At 43.4% G+C, this 27,500-nt stretch overlaps 3 protein-coding genes across 3 annotated transcripts in view; all 3 read right to left on the bottom strand.

The window, feature by feature from the left end:
• Positions 1 to 7,433, bottom strand: part of tbc1d24 (TBC1 domain family, member 24) — a 25,527-nt gene extending 18,094 nt beyond the window's left edge. Inside the window, exons 1-2 of the mRNA XM_083546636.1 lie at positions 7,335 to 7,433; positions 539 to 1,613 (exon numbers count right to left, since the gene is read on the bottom strand). Of these exons, the coding sequence (XP_083402762.1) occupies positions 539 to 1,548 (1,010 nt within the window). The 5' untranslated portion in view covers positions 1,549 to 1,613; positions 7,335 to 7,433. The remainder of the gene's footprint in view (positions 1 to 538; positions 1,614 to 7,334) is intronic.
• Positions 7,434 to 11,009: 3,576 nt separating this feature from the next.
• On the bottom strand, positions 11,010 to 16,541 carry mss51 (MSS51 mitochondrial translational activator). Its single transcript, XM_083548010.1, has 6 exons — positions 16,295 to 16,541; positions 15,654 to 15,788; positions 15,403 to 15,527; positions 14,208 to 14,771; positions 11,778 to 11,871; positions 11,010 to 11,633 (listed from the first exon to the last, which is right to left on the bottom strand). Exons 1-6 carry the CDS (start codon positions 16,309 to 16,311, stop codon positions 11,435 to 11,437), a joined length of 1,134 nt encoding a protein of 377 aa, XP_083404136.1. The 5' UTR covers positions 16,312 to 16,541; the 3' UTR covers positions 11,010 to 11,434.
• A 627-nt stretch (positions 16,542 to 17,168) lies between these two features.
• LOC310729405 (putative protein MSS51 homolog, mitochondrial) overlaps positions 17,169 to 27,500 on the bottom strand; it is a 14,049-nt gene continuing 3,717 nt past the window's right edge. The window contains exons 2-7 of the mRNA XM_083547539.1: positions 27,300 to 27,467; positions 26,793 to 26,939; positions 21,384 to 21,508; positions 20,320 to 20,883; positions 18,380 to 18,473; positions 17,169 to 18,222 (exon numbers count right to left, since the gene is read on the bottom strand). Of these exons, the coding sequence (XP_083403665.1) occupies positions 18,024 to 18,222; positions 18,380 to 18,473; positions 20,320 to 20,883; positions 21,384 to 21,508; positions 26,793 to 26,939; positions 27,300 to 27,457 (1,287 nt within the window). The 5' untranslated portion in view covers positions 27,458 to 27,467 and the 3' untranslated portion in view covers positions 17,169 to 18,023. The remainder of the gene's footprint in view (positions 18,223 to 18,379; positions 18,474 to 20,319; positions 20,884 to 21,383; positions 21,509 to 26,792; positions 26,940 to 27,299; positions 27,468 to 27,500) is intronic.

The raw sequence follows: 27,500 nt of genomic DNA, 5'->3' as shown, positions 1-27,500 counted from the left end.
TTGACGAGGCAGAGAGGGAGAGAGATGGAGAGAGAGACAAACAGAGAGGGAGACAGAGGAATGAAATCAGAGAGAGAGGGTGAGACAAAGGAAGAGTCAGAGATGCAGAGTGAGAGAGAGTGAGATAGAGTGAGAAAATGAAGGAAGAGACAGGGGGAGAGTGAGACAGAGGTAGAGAAAGATAGTGGGAGTTGGACAGAGGGAGAAAGAGATGGGACAGAGGAAGAAAGTGAGAAAGGGAGAGATAAAGAAAAGGGTGAGAGTGAGACAAAGAGAGGTGACAAACTGACAGAGGGAGAGAGAAAGGGGGCAGATAGTGAGACAGAGGGAGAGTGAGACAGAGTGTATTGATTAGTTTTGACTGGTTATAAATGATTGGTTGTTGATATCTGTTTATTGATGAGTGATTATTGATGACTGGTTATTTATGACTGGTTATTGAGTAATTATTGATAATTGGTTATTGAGGAATTATTGATGACTGGGTATAGATGAGTGGTTATAAATGATTGTCTATAAGCGATTGGTTATTGATTACCTCTTCTGTTGGAGGGTGATGCCTTTCTGCTGGAGTGCTCTCTCATTGGCCAGCTGCAGGAGGTTGATCTCCTTTCTGCTAAAGAGCCTTATAGCAAAGGCTTTCTCCATCAACTTATCAGGACTGGCGATGCTGGCGATCCCCTTCACAAACTCCCGCATGTCCCCCCTGACCGTGTCCAACTCTTTCCTGCTTGTCCTCCTGTCCAGTTTGTGCTTTCTGTAGAGCTTCAGCACAGCCAGAGCAACTCGGTACAGCACTTTAGATCCTTCCACCAGGAAGACGTCCATGACCCGGGCGGCATGGGAGAGCGGAAGATCGCCAAACACCCAACGCTGCCAGTCTCCATACACCTCCGCCACGTCCTCCTTCTTCTCGCTCGCCTGGGAAACCATGTATGCGTGAGAGGCAGGGCAGTGCTTGCGCGCAAGGTCGCCGAAGGTCATGCAGGAAGCACGGTGGGCCAGAAAGGTTTGGTGTAGCATGCGCTGCTGTTGGGCCGTCGCTAACAACCGAGCCGCCGCTTCAAAACACTGAGCCTCGTCCGAGCTCCAGTGAAGAAGCAGCGCGGTGACAGCAGGCAACAGGGGGCAGTAGGAAACGTCCGGGAATTCGGAGGCCAGACGCTCCAAAATGTTGCCCAGACAAATCGCAGACTCGCGCTTTAAACAGTAATGTGGAACGGGCGCTCCGGACGCAAACTCGGGCAACGTCACGCCGAACATTTCCCCGTTCTTCAGTTTCACCTCCGCAACGCTGTCACGTTTGGTGTATTTTTGCACGGCGGCTCGGTAGACGCCAGCATCGGGCGTGACCGATCTGCACGGCAGCGCTTTGAGGAGGCGCCGATATACCTGCGCTCGCTGCGAGTGGCTCTTCACCCACTGACCCGAGCGGGCGTGACGCTTACGCTCTTTAGCGTCAGTGTAGTCTGTTTTTCCCGGTGCTGCCTCCCGGGACACGTCACCCATCAGCGACCAGTCCACAAAAACCCCAAAGTCCTCCCCCATGACCTCTGACCTTCGTATACAAGCACAGAGTAGACGTTCCAGAGTGAGACTAACGCTTACTATCCCTGAGGAGAATAAGGAAAGAAAAACATCTGTACACATCTATACACACATGCACACATCTGTACACATCTATACAAACCTGTACACATCTATACCCATCTGTACATATTTGTACACACCTGTACCAATCTGTATGTATCTGAACACATCTATACAAAGTCTCGCTCCATCAGTAACCTCAGCCATCGTGAGACTCAGACGAGTCGAAGAGAGAAATAAGAACCAAAACAAGGTTACCTGTGTAACCCAACGCTTAAATAGCACTTTAATCCCCTAAACCACTTCGACTAATTGGGGAGGCCGTGTTACTCTGGGATACGGGTAGTGCGTGTTACTGATCTGATCAATCAGAATCATCCGGGGTACGACGTGTCGTCCTGTATCTCACGTGTCCTGGTGTGAGAAAACACCATGCGCTTCTCCCAAAAGAAGGTGTTTATTATAATCAAGGCACGGTCGTTTACATGCACGCCCCCTTCCCCAGGTGAAACAGCTGTGCTCATGATGTTTTCTCACACAAGGACACGTCAGATTATAACACACACCTATACACATATAAACCCACCTGTACACCCCTAAACAAACCTGTACACACCTTTACACACCTATAAACCCACCTGTACACACCCAAACAAACCTGTACACACCTTTACACACCTATAAACCCACCTGTACACACCTAAACAAACCTGTACACACCTTTACACACCTATAAACCCACCTGTACACACCCAAACAAACCTGTACACACCTTTACACACCTATAAACCCACCTGTACACCCCTAAACAAACCTGTACACCCCTTTACACACCTATAAACCCACCTGTACACCCCTAAACAAACCTGTACACACCTATAAACCCACCTGTACACACCTTTACACACCAATAAACCCACCTGTACACCCCTAAACAAACCTGTACACACCTTTACACACCAATAAACCCACCTGTACACCCCCAAACAAACCTGTGCACACCTATAAACCCACCTGTACACCCCTAAACAAACCTGTACACACCTTTACACACCTATAAACCCACCTGTACACCCCCAAACAAACCTGTGCACACCTATAAACCCACATGTACACCCCCAAACAAACCTGTGCACACCTATAAACCCACCTGTACACCCCCAAACAAACCTGTACACACCTATAAACCCACCTGTACACCCCTAAACAAACCTGTACACACCTTTACACACCTATAAACCCACCTGTACACACCTAAACAAACCTGTACACACCTTTACACACCTATAAACCCACCTGTACACACCCAAACAAACCTGTACACACCTTTACACACCTATAAACCCACCTGTACACCCCTAAACAAACCTGTACACCCCTTTACACACCTATAAACCCACCTGTACACCCCTAAACAAACCTGTACACACCTATAAACCCACCTGTACACACCTTTACACACCAATAAACCCACCTGTACACCCCTAAACAAACCTGTACACACCTTTACACACCAATAAACCCACCTGTACACCCCCAAACAAACCTGTGCACACCTATAAACCCACCTGTACACCCCTAAACAAACCTGTACACACCTTTACACACCTATAAACCCACCTGTACACCCCCAAACAAACCTGTGCACACCTATAAACCCACCTGTACACCCCTAAACAAACCTGTACACACCTTTACACACCTATAAACCCACCTGTACACCCCCAAACAAACCTGTGCACACCTATAAACCCACCTGTACACCCCCAAACAAACCTGTGCACACCTATAAACCCACCTGTACACCCCCAAACAAACCTGTACACACCTATAAACCCACCTGTACACCCCTAAACAAACCTGTACACACCTTTACACACCTATAAACCCACCTGTACACGCCTAAACAAACCTGTACACACCTTTACACACCTATAAACCCACCTATACACCCCTAAACAAACCTGTACACACCTATAAACCCACCTGTACACACCTCTAAACAAACCTGTACACACCTAAAAACCCACCTGTACACACCTCTAAACAAACCTTTACACACCTATAAACCCACCTGTACACACCTCTTAACAAACCTGTACACACCTTTACACACCTATAAACCCACCTGTACACACCTCTAAACAAACCTGTACACACCTAAAAACCCACCTGTACACACCTCTAAACAAACCTTTACACACCTATAAACCCACCTGTACACACCTCTAAACAAACCTTTACACAACTATAAACCCACCTGTACACACCTCTTAACCTGTACACACCTTTACACACCTATAAACCCACCTGTACACACCTAAACAAACCTGTACACACCTTTACACACCTATAAACCCACCTGCACACACCCAAACAAACCTGTACACACCTTTACACACCTATAAACCCACCTGTACACACCTAAACAAACCTGTACACACCTTTACACACCTATAAACCCACCTGTACACACCCAAACAAACCTGTACACACCTTTACACACCTATAAACCCACCTGTACACCCCTAAACAAACCTGTACACACCTTTACACACCTATAAACCCACCTGTACACCCCTAAACAAACCTGTACACACCTTTACACACCTATAAACCCACCTGTACACCCCTAAACAAACCTGTACACACCTATAAACCCACCTGTACACACCTTTACACACCAATAAACCCACCTGTACACCCCTAAACAAACCTGTACACACCTTTACACACCAATAAACCCACCTGTACACCCCCAAACAAACCTGTGCACACCTATAAACCCACCTGTACACCCCTAAACAAACCTGTACACACCTTTACACACCTATAAACCCACCTGTACACCCCCAAACAAACCTGTGCACACCTATAAACCCACCTGTACACCCCCAAACAAACCTGTACACACCTATAAACCCACCTGTACACCCCTAAACAAACCTGTACACACCTTTACACACCTATAAACCCACCTGTACACGCCTAAACAAACCTGTACACACCTTTACACACCTATAAACCCACCTATACACCCCTAAACAAACCTGTACACACCTATAAACCCACCTGTACACACCTCTAAACAAACCTGTACACACCTAAAAACCCACCTGTACACACCTCTAAACAAACCTTTACACACCTATAAACCCACCTGTACACACCTCTTAACAAACCTGTACACACCTTTACACACCTATAAACCCACCTGTACACACCTCTTAACCTGTACACACCTTTACACACCTATAAACCCACCTGTACACACCTCTTAACAAACCTGTACACACCTTTACACACCTATAAACCCACCTGTACACACCTCAAAACCCACCTGTACACACCTCTAAACAAACCTTTACACACCTATAAACCCACCTGTACACACCTCTTAACAAACCTGTACACACCTTTACACACCTATAAACCCACCTGTACACACCTCTTAACAAACCTGTACACACCTTTACACACCTATAAACCCACCTGTACACACCTCTTAACCTGTACACACCTTTACACACCTATAAACACACCTGTACACACCTCTAAACAAACCTGTACACACCTTTACACACCTATAAACCCACCTGTACACACCTCTTAACAAACCTGTACACACCTTTACACACCTATAAACACACCTGTACACACCTCTTAACAAACCTGTACACACCTTTACACACCTATAAACACACCTGTACACCCCTAAACAAACCTGTACACACCTATAAACCCACCTGTACACCCCTAAACAAACCTGTACACACCTTTACACACCTATATACACACCTAAACAAACCTGTACACACCTTTAAACAAACCTGTACACACACCTCTAAACAAACCTGTACACACCTGTACACACACCTCTAAACAAACCTGTACACACCTTTACACACCTGTACACACCTCTAAACAAACCTGTACACACCTTTACACACCTCTAAACAAACCTGTACACACCTTTACACACCTCTAAACAAACCTGCACACACCTTTACACACCTGTACACACACCTCTAAACAAACTTGTACACACCTTTACACACACCTCTAAACAAACCTGTACACACCTCTAAACAAACCTGTACACACACCTCTAAACAAACCTGTACCAATCTGTACAAACTTGTACAGACCCATCTATACAAACCTATAAACAAATGTACACATATGTACACACCTGTAAACACCTTAACCCAACTCTATCCATCTATACAAACCTGTACACATCTATACAAACCTGTACACACCTGTACCCATCTTTACACACCTGTACCCCTCTGTACACACCTGTACACAAGTATACAAACCTGTACACACCTGTACCACTCTGTACACATCTATACACACCTGTACACATCTATACACACCTGTACACATCTATACACACCTGTACACATCTATACACACCTGTACACATCTATACACACCTGTACCCATCGATACAAACCTGTAGACACCTTTACCCATCTCTATCCATCTATACAAACCTGTACACATCTGTACACATCTATACAAACCTGTCCACACCTGTACACATCTCTATCAATCTATACAAACCTGTACACACCTGTTCACATATATACAAACCTGTACACACCTGTACCCATCTGTACACATCTATACAAACCTGTCCACACCTGTACACATCTCTATCCATCTATACAAACCTGTACACATCTATACACACCTATACACATATATATACAAACCTGTAAACATCTATACAAAACCTGTACACATCTATACAAACCTGTCCACACCTGTACACATCTCTATCCATCTATACAAACCTGTACACATCTATACACACCTATACACATATATATACAAACCTGTAAACATCTATACAAAACCTGTACACATCTATACAAACCTGTCCACACCTGTACACATCTCTATCCATCTATACAAACCTGTACACACCTGTTCACATATATACAAACCTGTACACACCTGTACCCATCTGTACCCCTCTGTACACATCTATACAAACCTGTACACATCTATACACACCTATACAAACCTGTAAACATCTATACAAAACCTGTACACATCTATACAAACCTGTACTCATATACACAAACCTGTACACACCTTTACCCATCTCTATCTATATATACAAATCTGTACACAGCTACACAAACCTGTACACACCTGTACACATCTCTATCCATCTATACAAACCTGTACACACCTGTACCCATCTGTACTCACCTAAACACAACTGTACGTATATATACACACACCTGTACACACCTGAAACCATATATACTTACCTAAACACAACTGTACACACCTTTAACCATCTATACACATATAAGAAAACTGTACACACCTGTACACACCAGTACACATTAAAACACATCTGTACACACCTGCATAAGAGTGGGCGGAGCTAAGAGAGCAGGTAAGGGAGGCGCTCGTGCCATTCACATGACAAGAAAAAAACCTGCTGGTCATTCAGCAGGGGAGTAAATGTAGTTTAGATGCTCACGACGGATTTTTTTCATAATTGTTATTAAACTCGACATAAGGTCTCTCTGAAAGCCTCCATGTTTTTCACACATTCAGAGTAAATGTAAACGGATTTTAGGACTGGAGCTAAAACCCGTTCGCCATTTTGCTGCATTCTTGTGTCGGTGGAGGAGAAAAATAAACTGAACAGCTCGTGCACGAGGAAATAAACCATGAACAATAAAAATCGGTTTAAATGTAAACACGTATCTCACCTTGACCAGCTTCCAGCTGCACTCATGTCCCTTAGAGCGCCGCTGATGCGCATGCGCGGACAACCCAAGGGGGGGGGGGGGTGTTCAGACCTAAAGAGGTATTGCTTCTTTAACCGGAAGCTGTCGTATACGCAATAGAGGCTAAAACGTTACCTTGTGTTCTTTATATTATAACATTATTATATTGTAATAGATTAATATATTGTATTTGAAAATCGATTTATTTAGACACACACTATAATGTTTAAAGACGCGTTAATTAATTTCACAAGAGTCTCAGCAGACAGGTCACATGTCAGAAATCCCAGCCAATCATATTGCGAGACGCGGCACACGCAATAATAAAATCCAGCCAATCAAGGTAACGGAGGCGGGATTTATCGAAAGTAGGGCGGGAAAGAGGCTCGTCGCTATGGTAACGACTCAGCTGCTCTGCGCCTGACTTCCATTAGACTAAATAACTAATAAAGACTAAATAAGAGAAACTCATTTTCCTGTCAGGAATAAATAATCTTATAACTCTATATCTTCTCAAAGTCCTGCTTTATCCTCACAAACCCGTGGAGGAAAAGATCCGATCTCCCTCACAGAGTTACTGTTACTGAAACCTGACATTAATATCTCCAAATAAACACAACTCATGTGAGAGAAGGTTCCTCGTGTTTCCACACCATCTGAACATCACCTACATTGTGCTTGTGTGTTCATTTTAAATCTCACATTGTGTCAAATGTCTCACCTGACAAAATGCTCATGTTAAACCCCCTCATGATCATTCTGACCATCTAATCTCAACACTGATCTGATCGAAATCCTCATGTAACAGGAGAACCATTCTTACACCAATCATGCAGGATGGAGAAGCTCAACAATAATCAGAGTGAAATCTGATGCAGATCAACTCAGCATGATCAGTTTCATTTTAAGGCACATTTTACAATACACAATGACAACATTGTCATGGGAATATCTGAAAAAGAAGATAAATGCCTACGATTCCTGAGCTTCTTCAGGCACCCGCATGTTCCTTCAGTCTGGATACAACAAACAAAAGCAGAAACACAGTCATGTGACAGTAAATGAGTGGAAGAAAGTTCTGTGGAATTCAAATGGGACGTTTGTGTCTCTATCAGAAGAACTTGTGTAAGATGGAGAACAGAAGAGAAGACGCTCTTCCAGCTCACATTCGATCCATCACTGTGCTGAGTGTTTTTAAATCGCAGTTGAAAACATTTTTATTCATACAAGCTTTTAACACGTAGCCCTGATTCAACTGCTATGTTACATATATATTGTGTTCTTATATTTTTATATTTCTTATATTTTTATTGTCTACTGTCTATTTGTTATTTTTATTTTTTTACTGAAAAGTGCCTTGTGCTCCTTTTGGTTGCTGTTAGGCGCTATATAAATAAAACTTGATTTGATGTGATCAGACTCCCTCACCCCCACACTCACACATGGAGGTTGACGTTGAATAGTTTGGGGTTGTTTTGGAGCAGGGAAGAAAGTGAAAGGAATCCTGAACCAACATGTCTCATGTTCCACACTTCAACACCATGCAGTTCCGTCTGGACTGCGGCTCATCGAAACCGACTTCACCGTACAACAAAACGATGAGCTGAAATGACGAATGCGTCTGAGTTCTGAGTGTTATTTAGAGCGTAAACACGTCTGGACTGATATCTATCATGGAACCAACATTCAAACAGATCATTCCAGAGGGAATTGAACCTGTTTTAAAATAATAAACTCTTCCATTAGCACTGGTTTTGTTCCTAAATCCTTCAAACTGCAGTATCAACCCCCTAATTAAGAAACCTGGCCTTCACCCTGTCAGCTGTCCAACTACAGTCCAATATCAAATCTCTCCTTTATCTCCAAGATTCTAGAAAAGGTTGTAGCACAGCAGTTCTGCTCACATCTACTGAGGAACAACATTTATGAAATGTATCAGTCAGGATTTCTGCCTCATCATAGCACAGAGACGGCGCTAGTTAAGGTGGTAAATGACTGTTATTGGACTCTGATCAGGGTTTTGCCTTTTTACTTGTTTTGCTCGACCTCAGTGCAGCTTTTCACACCATTGATCATCTCCTGCTTGCTGGACTGGAGAACGTTGTTGGAATAAAGGGAACAGCTCTCTCTTGGCTCAGGTCTTATTTGACTGATCGCTATCAGTTTGTTGATGTAAATGGTGAGTTCTCCACACTCTCTGAGGTAAAGTCTGGTGTTCCTCAAGGATCTGTCTTAGGCCCACTGCTTTTCTCTTTATATCTGCTGCCTCTTGGTGAAATTATTCATAAACATGGGATTCGCTTCCATTGCTATGCTGATGACACACAGCTGTATATTTCAGCAAAGCCAGATGAGAGCGATCAGCTTAACAATGTTGAGGAGTGTGTAAAGGACATTAGACAGTGGATGCTTGATAACTTTCTTCTGCTCAACTCAGATAAGACAGAAGTACTTTTACTAGGACCACATGCAGGTAGAAGTAAACTTTCTGATTCTGTAGCATCTCTGGATGGTGTTTCTGTTTCAGCGTGTACAGCAGTCAAAGACCTCGGTGTGATTATTGACCCGAGTCTTTCCTTTGAGGCTCACGTGAATAATATCACCAGGATCTCCTTCTTTCACCTTAGAAATATTGCTAAAATTAGAAATATGATGTCGTTACAGGATGCAGAAAAACTAGTTGATGTTTTTGTAACATCTAGATTAGACTACTGTAACGCTTTACTGTCTGGGTGTTGGAGTAAGTGCAGAAATAAGCTTCAGTTAGTTCAGAATGCAGCAGCAAGAGTCCTCACTAGATCTAGAAAATATGCGCACATCAGCCCTGTTTTAATCATCTACACTGCTCTCAATTACATCTCACACTGATTATAAAATACTACTACTGACGTATAAAGCACTTAACGCTCTCACACCGCAGTATCTGAGTGAACTTCTGTACCAGGATGATCCTCCACGCCTACTTAGATCAAAAGGTGCAGGCTATTTGAGGTACCTACAAATAACCCCAACTGTGGGGCTGTTGTATGGAAGTTAATGTGCAGTTGGGACTCCAGCAAGAAGTCAAGTCAAGTTTATTTGTATTGCGCTTTTCACAACAGACATGGTCTCAAAGCAGCTTTACAGAAATCAACGGTTAAGGTGAATGGTGTGTGTTTATCCCTGATGAGCAGCCGTGGAGACTGTGGCAAGAAAAAACTCCCTTAGATGCAGCAAGATTCACTGTAGCAGCAGAACTAAAAGGAAGAAGCAGAAGGAAACACCGACATGAGGATCTCTGGGATAAGAGACGCCACCACACCACCATCAACAAACGTGTGAGAGTGAGGAGACGACAGCATCCAAATATCCCAGTTCACCAAACACTCCATATCCATGATCCCTCCAGATCCGCTTCTTTACAGGTAAAAAAAAAAAAAAGCCTAAAAATGAATAAGATGTTCTTTATATCACCACATTATCTGTGTAAAGCTGCTCTGAGACAATGTTCACTGTTAAAAGCACAATACAAATAAACATGAATTGAGTTAAATTGAATGGAACCACTTGCCCAGTCACTGCACCTCAATCCTACTGAACTGCTCTGGGATGAATTGCATCACAAGAAAGAGTGTGGAAAACTGTTCTTAATGCTAAGGGAGGATTTGTTAATGAAAATAAAGCGGAACATCTGTTTATTTTTAGATTTGTTTGGTCAAAGGAAATCTTCAGACCATTACATTACATTATAGAAATGAAAGGAAAAATGCATGTGTCTCTCAAACACCATAAAACACCAACACTTTTCACACACACTGTATATAAGCATTTAAAAGTCATGGATATCTTGTGCTTCTCAGATTGGAATATTGTTTTATAGTGTTGTTGTGTTGTGTGTGTTTCTTGTTCTTCATGATACTGTTTGGTTTAGGGAATATTAGATTCCTCCAGGACCAGAAATCACTTCAGATAATGTAATATATATTAATATAATGTAATATGCAAAAGACGCCGGTCCAGATGAGAACTCTAACCCTCCAAATAAATAAAACGCATACATCACAGATTGTTTAAATAAATAATAAAACAAGAAGAAAGTGGTTCTAGTCCTCCTCCTCATCCAGCTTGTCCTCTAGCAGACCCTGGAAGTTCAGGTAGAAGGCATTGCAGCAACTAAGCTCTTTGTTGGGACTCGACTGCACCTGCTCAGGCTTCTGGGAACTGAAAGGGTTCGGTCCAGTTCCTTTAATGTCCATCTCCAACTCCACCAAGATCTGCAGAGAGTACTTCAACTCTCCGTCACTGAGAGAGAGACAGAAAGAGAGAAGGCGAGAGAGAGACCGGGGGGGGGGGGGGGGGGGGGGGTTTACAGAACTACTAATCTTTACTTCATGAAACATGTAGAATATGTAGAGTGAATGATATTTGAGCGAATCCTCTCCTTACCTGCTCATTGTGAATAAGGCAGGGATGTTGTAATCTCTAAGCAGCAGCAGGGTTGGTAACCATCCATCTGTCATTCCCTGCCTGGAATCAAACCCTACATCCACAACAATACCAAACATATCACACACAGCACAAGGCTGAACACTATACTGCACAATCATAGAAACCGTTTACAGATCTTCAGAAGATCTTCTCCAAGCTGTGTATGTTATGAGTGCCACTAGGGTCAGCTTTGAGTACTTGACTCCTATTTTATTACAAAAACGTCCTGTTTGTTTTATAATCCCTGATCTATAGTTCCTCAGATTTTATTCTCTGATAAAGATGCTCTGTTTACTAAGTCTCAAGATGCTTCCTGTCTATCTGCATCTTGGTGCTTCTACTCTGGCCTAAACATTATCAGAGTCTCACTGAGAGATGATATATCTGATCAGTTGAGGTTTGAAGACACATTTATGGCAACTTGGCAGTGCTGGGATTTCACCCCACGAACTTCCAAACAAAGTCTTAACCCCTGAACAACCACTTCCATTCATCTATAGTTCTAAAACGGTTCCTGTGCTTCCACTCTACTGTACCCGACAATGAGTCCCACTATCTATGGTCTCAAAGTGTAGATTACAGCTAGCTGGACTCAAGCTACTACATTTAGTTTTATTTCTGATTAGGGGAATGAAATGAACTAAATAACTCAATAAAAGATTTGTTCATTTTGATGAAAGAGATTCATCTGAAAATGATCTGATCTTCTAAGCTGTGAACATGATCATCAGGTGTAGAGCAAAACCATCATCACATCCTCAATGCCTCCATGGTACTTTTTGTTTATTTAATCATCCTTTTTTTATTTCTCAGAATAAATAAGAAACAATGTGATGGAATTTCTAAGTTAGGGAGTCATGTGCACTGAGACTTACCGGTTCTGCACAAAGAACTCTAGATATAGGCTACAAAACTAGTTTTATCATTGTTACACACATGACAAAGCTTTGGTACAGTATTTTAAAATAATCTGAATAAAGTGCACATGTCCTGGAAAACATTCCACTGTGGTTTTATGTGGAGTTTCCTGTTTCCTAACCCTCGCCAAGCCATGTTCCTAAATCTGGTAAGTACAGTTTAAAGTAGCTATTTGGCAACTGGAAGACGACTCTGTCAAATGTAACTGTTTTTAAACTTTGTTTGTGAAATGTAATTGTTTTAACTGTGTTTGTGATGTGTAAGTCTGTAACTGAATGTATTGCTGCTCATCTTGGCCAGGTCACTCCTGTGAATGAGATTTTTAATCTCAGTGAGTTTCTACCTGGTTAAATAAAGGTAGTATTGACCACTTCTGCTTCTGCTTCTTCTTCTATCGGATTCTCCCACTAGGGGTTGCCACAGCGGATCATCCGTCCCCATACCCAACTACCTGCATGTCTTCTGTCACCATATCCATCAACCTCCTTCTTGGTCTTCCTCTTTCCTTCCTGGTGCCTCCATCCTCAGCATTCTCCTACTGATATACCCCATGTCCTTCCTCTGCACATGACCAAACAATCTGAATCACCTTGTCTCCAAAACGTCCTGCATGTGCTGTCCCTCTAATAAACGTCACTCCCAATGAACATCTCAACATCGTCAGCTCTGCTCCCTCCAGCTCCACCTCCTGTCTTTTACTCAATGCCACTGTCTCTAAACCATACAACATCTCAGGTCTCACCACAGTCCTATAAACTTTCACTCTCACAGATACTCTTCTATCATAAATCACTCCTGCTATTACTCTTCTCCACCCACTCCACCCTGCCTGCACTCTTTTCTTCACTTCTCTAACACACTCTCCATTACTTTGCACTGTTGACCTCAGGTACCTGAACTCCTCCACCTTCTCCACCTCTTCTCCCTGCAACCGCACACCTCCACTGCCCTCCCTCTCATTCACACACATGTAATCTGTCTAACTCCTACTGACTTTCATTCCCCTTCTCTCCAGTGTGTACCTCCACCTCTCCAGGATCTTCTCCACCTGCTCACTACTCTCACCACAAATCACAATATCATCCACAAACATCATAGTCCAGGGAGACTCCTGTCTGACCTTGTCCTTTAACCTGTCCATCACCACTGCAAAACGGAAAGGGCTCAAAGCCGATCCTTGATGCAGTTCCACCCCCACCTTGAACCAGGCTGTCATTCCTACTGCACACTTCACTGCTGTCCTCATACATGTCCTGCACCACCCTCACATACTTCTCTGACACACCCGACTTCGTCATACAATACCACAACTCCTCTCTCCACCCTGTCGTACGCTTTCTCTAAATCCACAAACACACAATGCAACTTGTTTAGAAACTGGGGCCAAAGCACAGGGTTTGCCATGATACGGTTAATTGATCATTTATCAAAAATGCTTTAATTGAGGCCCCCTTATTAAAATGTAAGTACCTGGATGAAAGCCCAGCACAAGGTCTGGTCTGGCTGCCTCTCCTTTCTCCACAAGTTCCTCCCAGAACGCATGATACAGACCCTTGTGGGCGCTGATGTAGACCCTTCCTCGTGGACCAAATGCCCTTAACGGAGGCCTCATAATCTTCCCTTTCACTACCTCGGGCCCCACCATAACCACCTCCAGGCCCTGGTGTTCAGGGAACATGTGACTTAGCTCATCCAGATCCGTCGTCCTCGCGCCCAGGGTCTCTGCGTTTCCTGCCCCAACGATGTGGATGGTGAGAGGTCGGGAATACGGGTTCAGACCGAACATCTGAATTCCGAGACCTATCGTCAGGGGACGTGAGAGGAACTCGCTACACACTCGCCACACAGATTCACGAAGCTCCGCCTCCACTGGGTGTGGCCGGCACGCATTGGTCCAGAGCTCTGTCATGTTTTTTCCAGATAAGATGGGGTCCACCTGGGCTGTGAGGTCCCCCTGCATGGAGAGCCAATCATTCCAGCACCGAACCTCTTTCACAGGACGAGACCATGCTGCTGTAGGGAAGGGCAGGTCTCCTGTTGGGGTAGAAAACAGAATGTGAGGCACAATTACACTACATTGTCCATACAAACAAAAGTGATGATTGATGACATCCAAGTACCAGAACCCAGAGCCTGGGTGAAAAGTAATGTGCTTTTTCACACATGGATTTTATATCCACTATATCTTCATCTATACACTGCTCTCCTGCAGAATCCAAACAATGCAGTACCAAGCACTTTTCTACTTTCCTGAACTTTTCTTTATGATTATTATCACTGTAACACCTGATATACGAATGCACTCCAGTGTGCCAACAAAAACATCTTACAATTGTAATTATATCCAAAATATAATGAATATTAAATATTTCCTGCAAAATTCATGTGAACCAACAAAAACCTACACTGTAGTGTGGACACCCGGCTACCCGGCTACATCTTCCCAGAAGAGTGGATCTTATTATAACAGAAGACTAACTGTGGAATTAGATGTTCTAAAAGTTTCACATACCAATCTTATGGTCAGGTGTCCAAAAATCTTTTGTCCATACAGTGTATGTTGATTATAAATCCCCCCCATCCCTTCACCCACCCTTAAATACATTTCTTTTCAGGGTTTCTAACCCTGGTCTGAGCAAGTAGATGTGATGCTCTTCATCCTCACCTGTATAAACGAGCCACTCCACCAGTCTGTCTATTGCAGCCATATGCAACTTGGTACAGAACTTCTTATGTACAGCCCAGTCGTCTTTCTGACAGTCTTTACTGCAGTAATACACATTCACACACCTGCAGGAAGAGAAGCCCTGTGAGATAAAACTCCTGGAACCCACAGCACTGCCAGGGAAAACGCTCGCTTCTCCAAAGCTTTATTCTGAAAATGTTCTCTCAGGACAGTGAGATGTGTGTTTTCACCTTGCACAGCGTTTCAGTGTGTCTCTGCTCTGTAAGGGGTGTTTCCCACATCCAGCACAGAATTTAAAGGATTCCTCCATTTTCTCAAACATTTCCTTCTGAGTGTGAAATGTGAGAGGTTCAGCTTGAGAAGAACTGAGGGAGAAAGAGGGAGATGTTGTCAGACCTTGAGACAGAGTTTGAAATGAATGTAATGCTTATAAACACTTGTAACCATAGCAACATCCAGTTGCAGTTCCATCCAGAGTGCGACAGCTCTAATGGAGGAGTTCTGCATCGTACCAGGAGATAACTCCAACAGCTTCCTTACTGTCAATGTTCTTCATTTATGTGGATGTGTGGAAGGTGTGGTACTGTTCAACATTCTCAAACGTGTGACATGCTGGAGGTCTGGAGCTAAAAATACATCTGCAGCCGCGTGGTAGCCCTAACACCTGTTCCATCTTGTCAGTGTGTGTGTGTGTGTGTGTGTGTGTGTGGGGCAAACACACACATTAATGTAGAGATCCTTCAAAAAAAACACATGAATGAAAGCTTGAAGACTCATCTGAGCAGTGGTGGACTCTAAAGACCTCCTCCAGGCTTCACGTTTATTAAGTTATTTAAGTTTTATTTTCTAAATACAGTGTTTGGTCTCTTACCTGCTGCACTCAGTCATTCTGATCCTCTTCCGGTTCCTCTGATCCTGATATTTTATCTACTGTTGTATTGAGAAGCACAAGCAGGCGGCTTTATATTCTCCTCCTCCTCGACCTTCTCAAACCTTCTCCAAACTTCTCTTGACTTCTGGTTCTTGAGGGGCGGTGTGTGTGTGTGTGTGTGTGTGTGTGTGTGTGTGTGTGTGTGTGTGTGTGTGTGTGTGTGTGTGTGTAGGGAGGGAGGATGGGCTCAGCCTGAGGAGCAATTTACACAAATGCCAGACTACTACTGGACGACTGCTGTGTGTGTGTGTGTGTGTGTGTGTGTGTCTGTGTGTGTGTGTGTGTGTGTGTGTGTTTATTTCCGTTCACCACAGCAATTTGCCAGTTACACCTTAAAAAATAGTGAAATATAAAGTGAACATGACACTCTGTTCTAATGGTTTTCACTACAAGCTCCATTACAATCCATTACCATCAACGAACCAGTAACACTATAACCAACTGGTTTCCAATACACAATGGGTTTCTGTACATCATCATCATAATCATCATCATCATCATCATCATCAAAATTCATTAAACTCAGTGTAGTGTCTTTACTGGTGTCCTAAGGGTCCTCAGTGGTGTCCAGTAGATACCAAAATGTGAAGCTACCAAACATGTTCCTAATAGGATCAGGCCATTCACCATTACAGTCTCCATTCAAACTATGACACACACTATAACAGGTTTCTATTGCTTTTTTTTCCATTTATAGTTACATGAAAGTCTCTAAAACACTCGTCTCCTCACCACTATCAGAAGTGTGAACTTCTCTGTCCTGAGGTTCACCTCTTCCAGAAATGTCAGGTAATTAAAGATCTCAACTCTTCAACACGGTTTCAATCTGTTTATTTAAAGTTGCACTACAGATCGAGCTGCTGTTACAGACAGCTCCTGACCAATCACAATCCAGAATCAAACATCACATGGACACGCTGGACTACATGTCATGGGTGGATGAAAGAAAAAAAAATAAATGAGAGAAGAATTGTGTATACCATGAGCAGTTACTCAGTGTGTCCACCAGAGGGCAGTGCAGATTAATACAGAGAACGACCGAGGAACATCTTTTACAGTTTAACTTCAGCAAAATGAAAAATCCACTCCTCCATAAGAAAATCATGACTATCCACTTAGTGGATGCGAATTTACCATTTGGATCTAACCCTGAATCTGCAGATTCTCTCAAAGTTCCTTGATGCTGAACCTTCTGTAGATTATTGATTGCTCAGAGCTTGGTTGATGTTCTTCTCTGTGTGTTTTCTAGGGTTGAAGAACACGGTCTTAGATGCTTAAAGGTTCCTCATGGATTTGTGGCACCTGAATGTCTCTGGAAGCATATTTGTGTTTTAAAAGACATCTTTTGGAAGGTTTGCAGTTCAAGAGACAGAGGTTCTAACGTTACTACTTGCTTTTAAAAATGTAAAGTTTTTAAAAGGTGGTAGTGAAATGATGAAAAAAGGTAGATTTAGAATATGGTTTCTCATGGCATGTTCTTAGAGAATAAAGGCTGAAGAATACCCATAAATATCAAAGGTTTTCCAGAGGTTCTCTTGGTTTTAAATATTTGAAGCTCAGGGTTATATGTGGAGGTTCAAGCTTCTCCAGAGTTTGTTTGTGGAAGTTAAAGGTTCCTCAGGATTCCTTCATGGATTTTTTTTGTAGGTTAAAGGTGTTTGTCAAGGTTTTAGTTCTCCTCCTCATCCAGCTTGTCCTCTAGCAGACCCTGGAAGATCAGGTAGAAGGCATTGCAGTAGCTCGGCTCTTTGTTGGGATTCGACTGCACCTGCTCAGGCTTCTGGGAACTGAAAGGGTTCGGTCCAGTTCCTTTAATGTCCATCTCCAATTCCATCAAGATCTGCAGAGAGTACTTCAACTCTCCATCACTGAGAGAGAGAGAGGAGTGAACATCAAGGAGAAGTTCCTTCTGTTTCTTCATATCAGGTGTGTGTGTGTGTGTGTGTGTGTGTGTGTGTGTGTGTGTGTGTGTGTGTGTGTGTGTGTGTGTGTGTGTGTGTGTGTGTGTGTGTGTGAAAGACTCACTTGTACATGGTGAACAGTGAGGGGATGTTGTAGTCTCTGAGCAACAGCAGTGTGGGAAGCCAGCCTTCTCCTAAACCCTGAGATGCATGAAAACCTTCACACACACACACACACACACACACACACACACACACACACACACACACACACACACACACACACACACACAAACACCTCACATAAATTCACAAACTCAACCATTTAATATAAAACCATTTTAATGTTTTACAGAAATAAATAATTAACAATCAAACAAATAAATGAAATAGTTTTCAGTCCCTGATCCATAAACACACACTCGATTAAAGCAGTCATGAGAGCAGTTTCCAGTGTTTGATGTGTAATGGTGTTTAAAATAAAGCTTTTTTTTTATGAGGAATTATGAACCAATCACACGCCTCTCTGTCTGAAACCATGATTAGGCCACACCCCTAAAATGTCTGATATCCCAGTGTCTGATATCAATACGTCTAACAGCTGCTGCAGTCAAGATCCCACTAATGTGTTAAACACCATTAAACTGTCAATGAGAGACCACACACACACACACACACACACACACACACACACACACACACACACACACACACACACACACACACACACACACGCGCAGTACCAGTCAGGAGTTTGGACACACACCATCTCCTTTAGTGTTTTTCTTTATTTTAATTATTTTCTACATTGTACATTAATACTGAAGAATCCAAAGTATGAAAGAAAACATCTGGAATTCTGTAGTAAACAAAAACATGTTAAAGAACCAGAATGTATTTTAGAATTCTCCGAAGTCGCTTCATGTACCTTTGATGCAGCTCGATAAACTCATGGCGTTCTTTCATCAGATTCATGAGGTGTCACCTGGAATGGGTTTCAGATCACGTGTGTTTTATCGAAAGTTCATTTGGGACATTTCTCACCTTCTTAATGTGCTTTAGAGCATCAGTTGTGTTCCAGAGGAAAGTGAGAGTACAGAGTCAATATCACTATTAGTGCTCTCATGGGGATCGTCCCAGGGAAGGAAGACCAAGAGCTACCTCTGCTGCAGAGGATAAGTTTATTGGAATTAACAGAATAATAAACTGCCAATTTACATAAATGGTCCTCAGAGACTCAGAGGGGTTCAGTAAAGACTTCGTAAATCAGGCTAAAAAACTGTTCTTTGGTCTAGTCCAAATATGCTGGTGACACTTTTGATGATTTAGTCAAAATTGGGGACACACAATCAGCATGGTGACCACAGCATTCTGCAGTGACGTGCAGCCATCACATCTGGTTTACACTTAGGACCACCATTTGTTCTCCAACAGGTCAACAACCCCAAACACATCTCTATGTTCTGTAAGAGCTATAAATTCAAGAAGGAGAATGATCAATCACTTAATCTAAATCCAGTTGCGATGGTTTGGGATGAGTTGGACAGGAGAGGGAATGAAAATCAGCCAACAAGCACTTAACACCTCTGGAACCTCCTCAAGATTGTTGGAAAACCATTCCAGGTGACACCTTGTGAATCTGATGAGCAAATGCCATGTGTGTGTTGAGCTGCATCGAAGCTACATTTGAGCTACTTCATAGAATCTAAAATATAAAACATTCTGGTTCTTTAACACATTTTTTTTACGTCTCCAGGTGTGTTCTTTCATCCATCAGTATGAATATGCACAATCTTAAAAATAATCAAAATGATCAACAAAACTGTGTGTGTGTGTGTGTGTGTGTGTGTGTGTGTGTGTGTGTGTGTGTGTGTGTGATGCAGGGTATGAAACTTGGTTGATTGGTTCACCTGTGATCACAAATCACACTCATGGTCACCAGTCTGTAGTTTAAATGGAAAAAATGACTGTTACAGCAGTGTGTGTGTGTGTGTGTGTGTGTGTGTGTGTGTGTGTGTGTGTGTGTGTGTGTGTGTGTGTGTGTGTGTGTGTGTGTGTGAGTACCTGGATGAAAGCCCAGCACAAGGTCTGGTCTGGCTGCCTCTCCTTTCTCCACAAGTTCCTCCCAGAACTCATGATACAGACCCTTGTGGGCGCTGATGTAGACCCTTCCTCGTGGACCAAATGCCCTTAACGGAGGCCTCATAATCTTCCCTTTCACTACCTCGGGCCCCACCATAACCACCTCCAGGCCCTGGTGTTCAGGGAACATGTGACTTAGCTCATCCAGATCCGTCGTCCTCGCACCCAGGGTCTCGTTATGTCCAGCTCCCACCAGGTGGATGGTGAGAGGTCGGGAATACGGGTTCAGACCGAACATCCGAATCCCGAGACCTATCGTCAGGGGACGTGAGAGGAACTCGCTACACACTCGCCACACAGATTCACGAAGCTCCGCCTCCACTGGGTGTGGCCGGCATGCATTGGTCCAGAGCTCGGTCATGTTTTTCCCAGACAAGATGGGGTCCATCCGGGCTGTGAGGTCCCCCTGCATGGAGAGCCAATCATCCCAGCACCGAACCTCTTTCACAGGACGAGACCATGCTGCTGTAGGGAAGGGCAGGTCTCCTAAAATATATAAAAGTCACAGAGACTATTTAAGAAACAACATCTCATCAGACCACACCTCCTTTTCCATCGCTCCATGGTCCAGTCCTGATGTAGGAGCTTTAGGTGGTGTAGAGGGTCAGCATGGGTTCTGTGATGCTCTGAGTGTTCAGATTCCTTTCTATCAGAACCCGCATCAATTTCTTCACCAGGACATCTTTTGTGGGATCAGATCTAATCTTCTCACCTCACACACACCAATAATTCTGTCTTCAGGTCACTGAATCTCCTTCCTTGTGGTATTTTGGTAGGCCCTAACCCATGCATACTGTTTTCTTCAACACCTGTGTTTTTTAAACGCTCTGACCCACATGTCTAGACATTTAAAATTTTTGCCCTAATCAAATTAATGTGCCAATTTTTCCTTCTTTCAACACATCAACTTCTAGAAGTGCCTGTTTACCTGCTGTATGATAAACCCTGCCCCTCCCAGGCAGTGGGGGCGGAGTCGAGAGCCTCACCTGTGTGTAGCAGCCAGTCTACCAGCCTGTCTATGGCCACCATCCTCAGCGTCTTACAGAACTTCTTATGAAGACTCCAGTCTTTCTTCTGACACTCTTTACTGCAGTAGTACACATTCAAACACCTTTTATCGCACACAATGAGGGAAAACAAAACAAATGATGAGCAACACGAAAGCGTCAAAGTTTCGAGAATTTTTTTAAAGCAAATGCGCTCATGGTTGTTGGCAGTTTAGGAGTTTTTGTGTCAGCTGCATAACATGTCAGTGTGTGACAGCTCGGGCAAAGCCAGGTGATCATAAAGTGCATTAGACTGGTCAGAGAGCGAGATCAGAATGTGGGGGTATTTATGGCTGTTTATTACAGCAACGAGTCCAACATTTCTACACCAGTCAGAGGCTAATCTCAGAGAGCCAGATGCTCCTCAACCCTAAAACTATGACCTTTACCACACCAGCTGCCTGCAGTATGCGACAGAAGGTCAGAGTGATTTATTCTGTTTATATATTAAGCACTTCAGGGTTAAGGGCCTTGCTCAGGGGCCCAGCAGTGGACAGCAGAGCAGCTCATTTCATACCCATGCTACTTTACTGCAGGACCTTCACTGGCTGCTGGATAGTCAGTCGTTCTCCCTCGAGTTTTGTCTTCAGGAACTCAGCTGGGTCATCGTCCAGTGGTGGACACGGACTGATGTTCTCTCTCTGTACTCTAAAGCACCGAACGTCCTGTCAGATCTGAGTCTAAAAGAGAAGTATTGCTAGGCTAGGCTAAAAAAGAAATGACGCTAGGCTAAAAGAGAAGTGCTGCTATGCTAGGCTAAAAGAGAAGTGATGCTAGGCTAAAAGAGAAGTGATGCTAGGTTAAAAGAGAAGTGATGCTACGCTAGGCTAAAAGAGAAGTGATGCTGGTCTAAATGAGAAGTGACACTAGGCTAAAAGAGAAGTGACGCTAGGCTAAAAGAGAAGTGACGCTAGGCTAAAAGAGAAGTGACGCTAGTCTAAAAGAGAAGTGATGCTACGCTAGGCTAAAAAAGAAGTGATGCTAGGCTAAAAGAGAAGTGATGCTAGGCTAAAGAGAAGTGACGCTAGGCTAAAAGAGAAGTGATGCTACGCTAGGCTAAAAGAGAAGTGACGCTAGTCTAAAAGAGAAGTGACGCTAGTCTAAAAGAGATGTGACGCTAGTCTAAAGAGAAGTGACGCTAGTCTAAAAGAGAAGTGACGCTAGTCTAAAAGAGAAGTGACGCTACGCTAGGCTAAAAGAGAAGTGATGCTACGCTAGGCTAAAAGAGAAGTGACGCTAGTCTAAAAGAGAAGTGACGCTAGTCTAAAAGAGAAGTGACGCTAGGCTAAAAGAGAAGTGACGCTAGGCTAAAGAGAAGTGACGCTAGTCTAAAAGAGAAGTGACGCTAGTCTAAAAGAGAAGTGACGCTAGTCTAAAAGAGAAGTGATGCTATGCTAGGCTAAAAGAGAAGTGATGCTAGGCTAAAAGAGAAGTGATGCTAGGTTAAAAGAGAAGTGATGCTACGCTAGGCTAAAAGAGAAGTGATGCTGGTCTAAATGAGAAGTGACACTAGGCTAAAAGAGAAGTGACGCTAGGCTAAAAGAGAAGTGACGCTAGGCTAAAAGAGAAGTGACGCTAGTCTAAAAGAGAAGTGATGCTACGCTAGGCTAAAAAAGAAGTGATGCTAGGCTAAAAGAGAAGTGATGCTAGGCTAAAGAGAAGTGACGCTAGGCTAAAAGAGAAGTGATGCTACGCTAGGCTAAAAGAGAAGTGACGCTAGGCTAAAGAGAAGTGACGCTAGGCTAAAAGAGAAGTGATGCTACGCTAGGCTAAAAGAGAAGTGACGCTAGTCTAAAAGAGAAGTGACGCTAGTCTAAAAGAGATGTGACGCTAGTCTAAAGAGAAGTGACGCTAGTCTAAAAGAGAAGTGACGCTAGTCTAAAAGAGAAGTGATGCTACGCTAGGCTAAAAGAGAAGTGATGCTACGCTAGGCTAAAAGAGAAGTGACGCTAGTCTAAAAGAGAAGTGACGCTAGTCTAAAAGAGAAGTGACGCTAGGCTAAAAGAGAAGTGACGCTAGGCTAAAGAGAAGTGACGCTAGTCTAAAAGAGAAGTGACGCTAGTCTAAAAGAGAAGTGACGCTAGTCTAAAAGAGAAGTGACGCTAGGCTAAAGAGAAGTGACGCTAGGCTAAAAGAGAAGTGATGCTACGCTAGGCTAAAAGAGAAGTGATGCTACGCTAGTCTAAAAGAGAAGTGATGCTACGCTAGTCTAAAAGAGAAGTGACGCTAGGCTAAAAGAGAAGTGACGCTAGGCTAAAAGAGAAGTGACGCTAGTCTAAAAGAGAAGTGACGCTAGTCTAAAAGAGAAGTGATGCTACGCTAGGCTAAAAGAGAAGTGACGCTAGTCTAAAAGAGAAGTGACGCTAGTCTAAAAGAGATGTGACGCTAGTCTAAAGAGAAGTGACGCTAGTCTAAAAGAGAAGTGACGCTAGTCTAAAAGAGAAGTGATGCTACGCTAGGCTAAAAGAGAAGTGATGCTACGCTAGGCTAAAAGAGAAGTGATGCTACGCTAGTCTAAAAGAGAAGTGACGCTAGGCTAAAAGAGAAGTGACGCTAGGCTAAAAGAGAAGTGACGCTAGGCTAAAGAGAAGTGACGCTAGGCTAAAAGAGAAGTGATGCTACGCTAGGCTAAAAGAGAAGTGACGCTAGTCTAAAAGAGAAGTGACGCTAGGCTAAAAGAGAAGTGACGCTAGGCTAAAAGAGAAGTGACGCTAGGCTAAAAGAGAAGTGACGCTAGGCTAAAAGAAAAGTGACGCTAGTCTAAAAGAGAAGTGACGCTAGGCTAAAAGAGAAGTGACGCTAGGCTAAAGAGAAGTGACGCTAGGCTAAAAGAAAAGTGACGCTAGTCTAAAAGAGAAGTGACGCTAGGCTAAAAGAGAAGTGACGCTAGTCTAAAAGAGAAGTGACGCTAGGCTAAAAGAGAAGTGACGCTACGCTAAAAGAGAAGTGACGCTAGGCTAAAAGAGAAGTGACGCTAGTCTAAAAGAGAAGTGACGCTAGTCTAAAAGAGAAGTGACGCTAGGCTAAAAGAGAAGTGACGCTACGCTAAAAGAGAAGTGACGCTAGGCTAAAAGAGAAGTGACGCTAGGCTAAAAGAGAAGTGACGCTAGTCTAAAAGAGAAGTGACGCTAGGCTAAAAGAGAAGTGACGCTACGCTAAAAGAGAAGTGACGCTAGGCTAAAAGAGAAGTGACGCTAGTCTAAAAGAGAAGTGACGCTAGGCTAAAAGAGAAGTGACGCTACGCTAAAAGAGAAGTGACGCTAGGCTAAAAGAGAAGTGACGCTAGTCTAAAAGAGAAGTGACGCTAGTCTAAAAGAGAAGTGACGCTAGGCTAAAAGAGAAGTGACGCTAGGCTAAAGAGAAGTGACGCTAGGCTAAAAGAGAAGTGATGCTACGCTAGGCTAAAAGAGAAGTGACGCTAGTCTAAAAGAGAAGTGACGCTAGGCTAAAAGAGAAGTGACGCTAGGCTAAAAGAGAAGTGACGCTAGGCTAAAAGAGAAGTGACGCTAGGCTAAAAGAGAAGTGACGCTAGGCTAAAAGAAAAGTGACGCTAGTCTAAAAGAGAAGTGACGCTAGGCTAAAAGAGAAGTGACGCTAGGCTAAAGAGAAGTGACGCTAGGCTAAAAGAAAAGTGACGCTAGTCTAAAAGAGAAGTGACGCTAGGCTAAAAGAGAAGTGACGCTAGTCTAAAAGAGAAGTGACGCTAGTCTAAAAGAGAAGTGACGCTAGGCTAAAAGAGAAGTGACGCTAGGCTAAAAGAGAAGTGACGCTAGTCTAAAAGAGAAGTGACGCTAGTCTAAAAGAGAAGTGACGCTAGGCTAAAAGAGAAGTGACGCTACGCTAAAAGAGAAGTGACGCTAGGCTAAAAGAGAAGTGACGCTAGGCTAAAAGAGAAGTGACGCTAGTCTAAAAGAGAAGTGACGCTAGGCTAAAAGAGAAGTGACGCTACGCTAAAAGAGAAGTGACGCTAGGCTAAAAGAGAAGTGACGCTAGTCTAAAAGAGAAGTGACGCTAGGCTAAAAGAGAAGTGACGCTAGGCTAAAAGAGAAGTGACGCTAGGCTAAAAGAGAAGTGACGCTAGTCTAAAAGAGAAGTGACGCTACGCTAAAAGAGAAGTGACGCTACGCTAAAAGAGAAGTGACGCTAGGCTAAAAGAGAAGTGACGCTACGCTAAAAGAGAAGTGACGCTAGTCTAAAAGAGAAGTGACGCTAGGCTAAAAGAGAAGTGACGCTAGTCTAAAAGAGAAGTGACGCTAGGCTAAAAGAGAAGTGACGCTACGCTAAAAGAGAAGTGACGCTAGTCTAAAAGAGAAGTGACGCTAGGCTAAAAGAGAAGTGATGCTACGCTAAAAGAGAAGTGACGCTAGTCTAAAAGGGAATAGTTCATGTCTGAAAGAAGAATAATTCTATAATATTTATAATTATTTCTGATTGATTGTGTTGCCATAGTTATTGTGTGTGTGTGTGTCTCTCTGTGTGTGTGTGTGTGTTGTGGGGGGGGGGTCTCTGTGTGTGTGTGTGTGTGTGTGTGTGTGTGTGTGTGTGTGTGTCTGTGTGTGTGTGTCTGTGTGTGTGTGTGTGTGTGTGTGTGTGTGTGTGTGTGTGTGTGTCCGTGTGTGTGTCCGTGTGTGTGTGTGTGTCCGTGTGTGTTTTATGACCTTGACTTTAGTCATCTCTCCTGTCCACACCTTTATCTATTTTACATCTCAGATCTAAACTGTGGGATTAAAACATATTTTAGTGTCTACAGTAACACACACACACACACACACACACACACACACACACACACACACACACACACACACACAGTAAAACACACACACACACACACAGTAACACAGGCACACAAAGTAACACAGGCACACACACACACACAGTAACACGCGCGCGCACACACACACACACACACACACACACACACACACACACACACAGTAACACACGCACAGTAACACACACACACACACACACAGTAACACACATGCGCACACACACACAATAACACGTACGCACGCACACATGCACATGCGCACACACACATGCACACGCACACACACACAGTAACATGCCTGCATGTACACACGCACACATGCACACACACACACACACACACACAGTAACGCACACACAGTAACACAGATGCACACGCACACACAAACACAGAAAACGCACACACACACTTCTTGAGGCTAACTCCACAGCTGATCTCCGGAAACAGAAATATTCCCGTGTTTGATTTTGTGTTCACGTGTGGAATGTGATGTTTGGCTCTCAAACACTCTTCAGCTGCTTTGTTTTGATGATGATGATGATGATGATGATGATGATGATGATGGAAACACTTACTTGACGCAACGTTTGAGTTCTGAGGGATCCAGCAGGTCAGATGGGAGTCTGGAGCAGCAGGAGCAGAATTTAAACGTCTCCTCCATTTTCTTAAACATCTCCTTATGAGAACGGAAACCAACCTTCCCCTTCCCCTCCAGAGCCGCCCTGGTGGACACATGGACAATCAGATAGACAGAGAGATGGGCAAACAGACAGATAGCCAAACAAACAGATGGACAGGCAGACAGTGAGACAGACAAACGGATGGACAGATAAACAGACAGAGAAACAGGCAGAAATAAATAAAGTAATGAACATAAATGAACAGAGTCTCATGTTGAAGCTTTTTACAGATAAACCTGAACTTAACTGTGTAATAGAACTGTGTGTGTATTTACCCCTATGTGAGGACTCCGATCTACCAAACGTCCTCAGAATCACCCAGTTCTCATAAACATACAGTGTGTGTGTGTGTGTGTGTGTGTGTGTGTGTGTGTGTGTGTGTGTGTGTGTGTGTGTGTGTACCTGTACTCTGAGTAGTCCTTCATGTTCAGCTGGTCCAGGATAAGTCTAGAGAGGCCAGGAACGTTTGAGTCCAAAGAGTAGAATCCAAACTGGTCAGAGAAGACACTGTCTGGACTTGGAGCAAAGGATTCTGGGAGTGCTGGAGTCTTACCTGCCATTTTAACCAGTCTGTAAAAAAAAAACAAATATATAAAATGTGAC

This window comes from Silurus aristotelis (genome assembly GCF_946808225.1).
Source record: "Silurus aristotelis genome assembly, chromosome: 1".
Taxonomy (NCBI): Eukaryota; Metazoa; Chordata; class Actinopteri; order Siluriformes; family Siluridae; genus Silurus; species Silurus aristotelis.
Note: the sequence above shows the minus strand (reverse complement) of the source record. Positions and strands in the feature narration are given on the sequence as shown.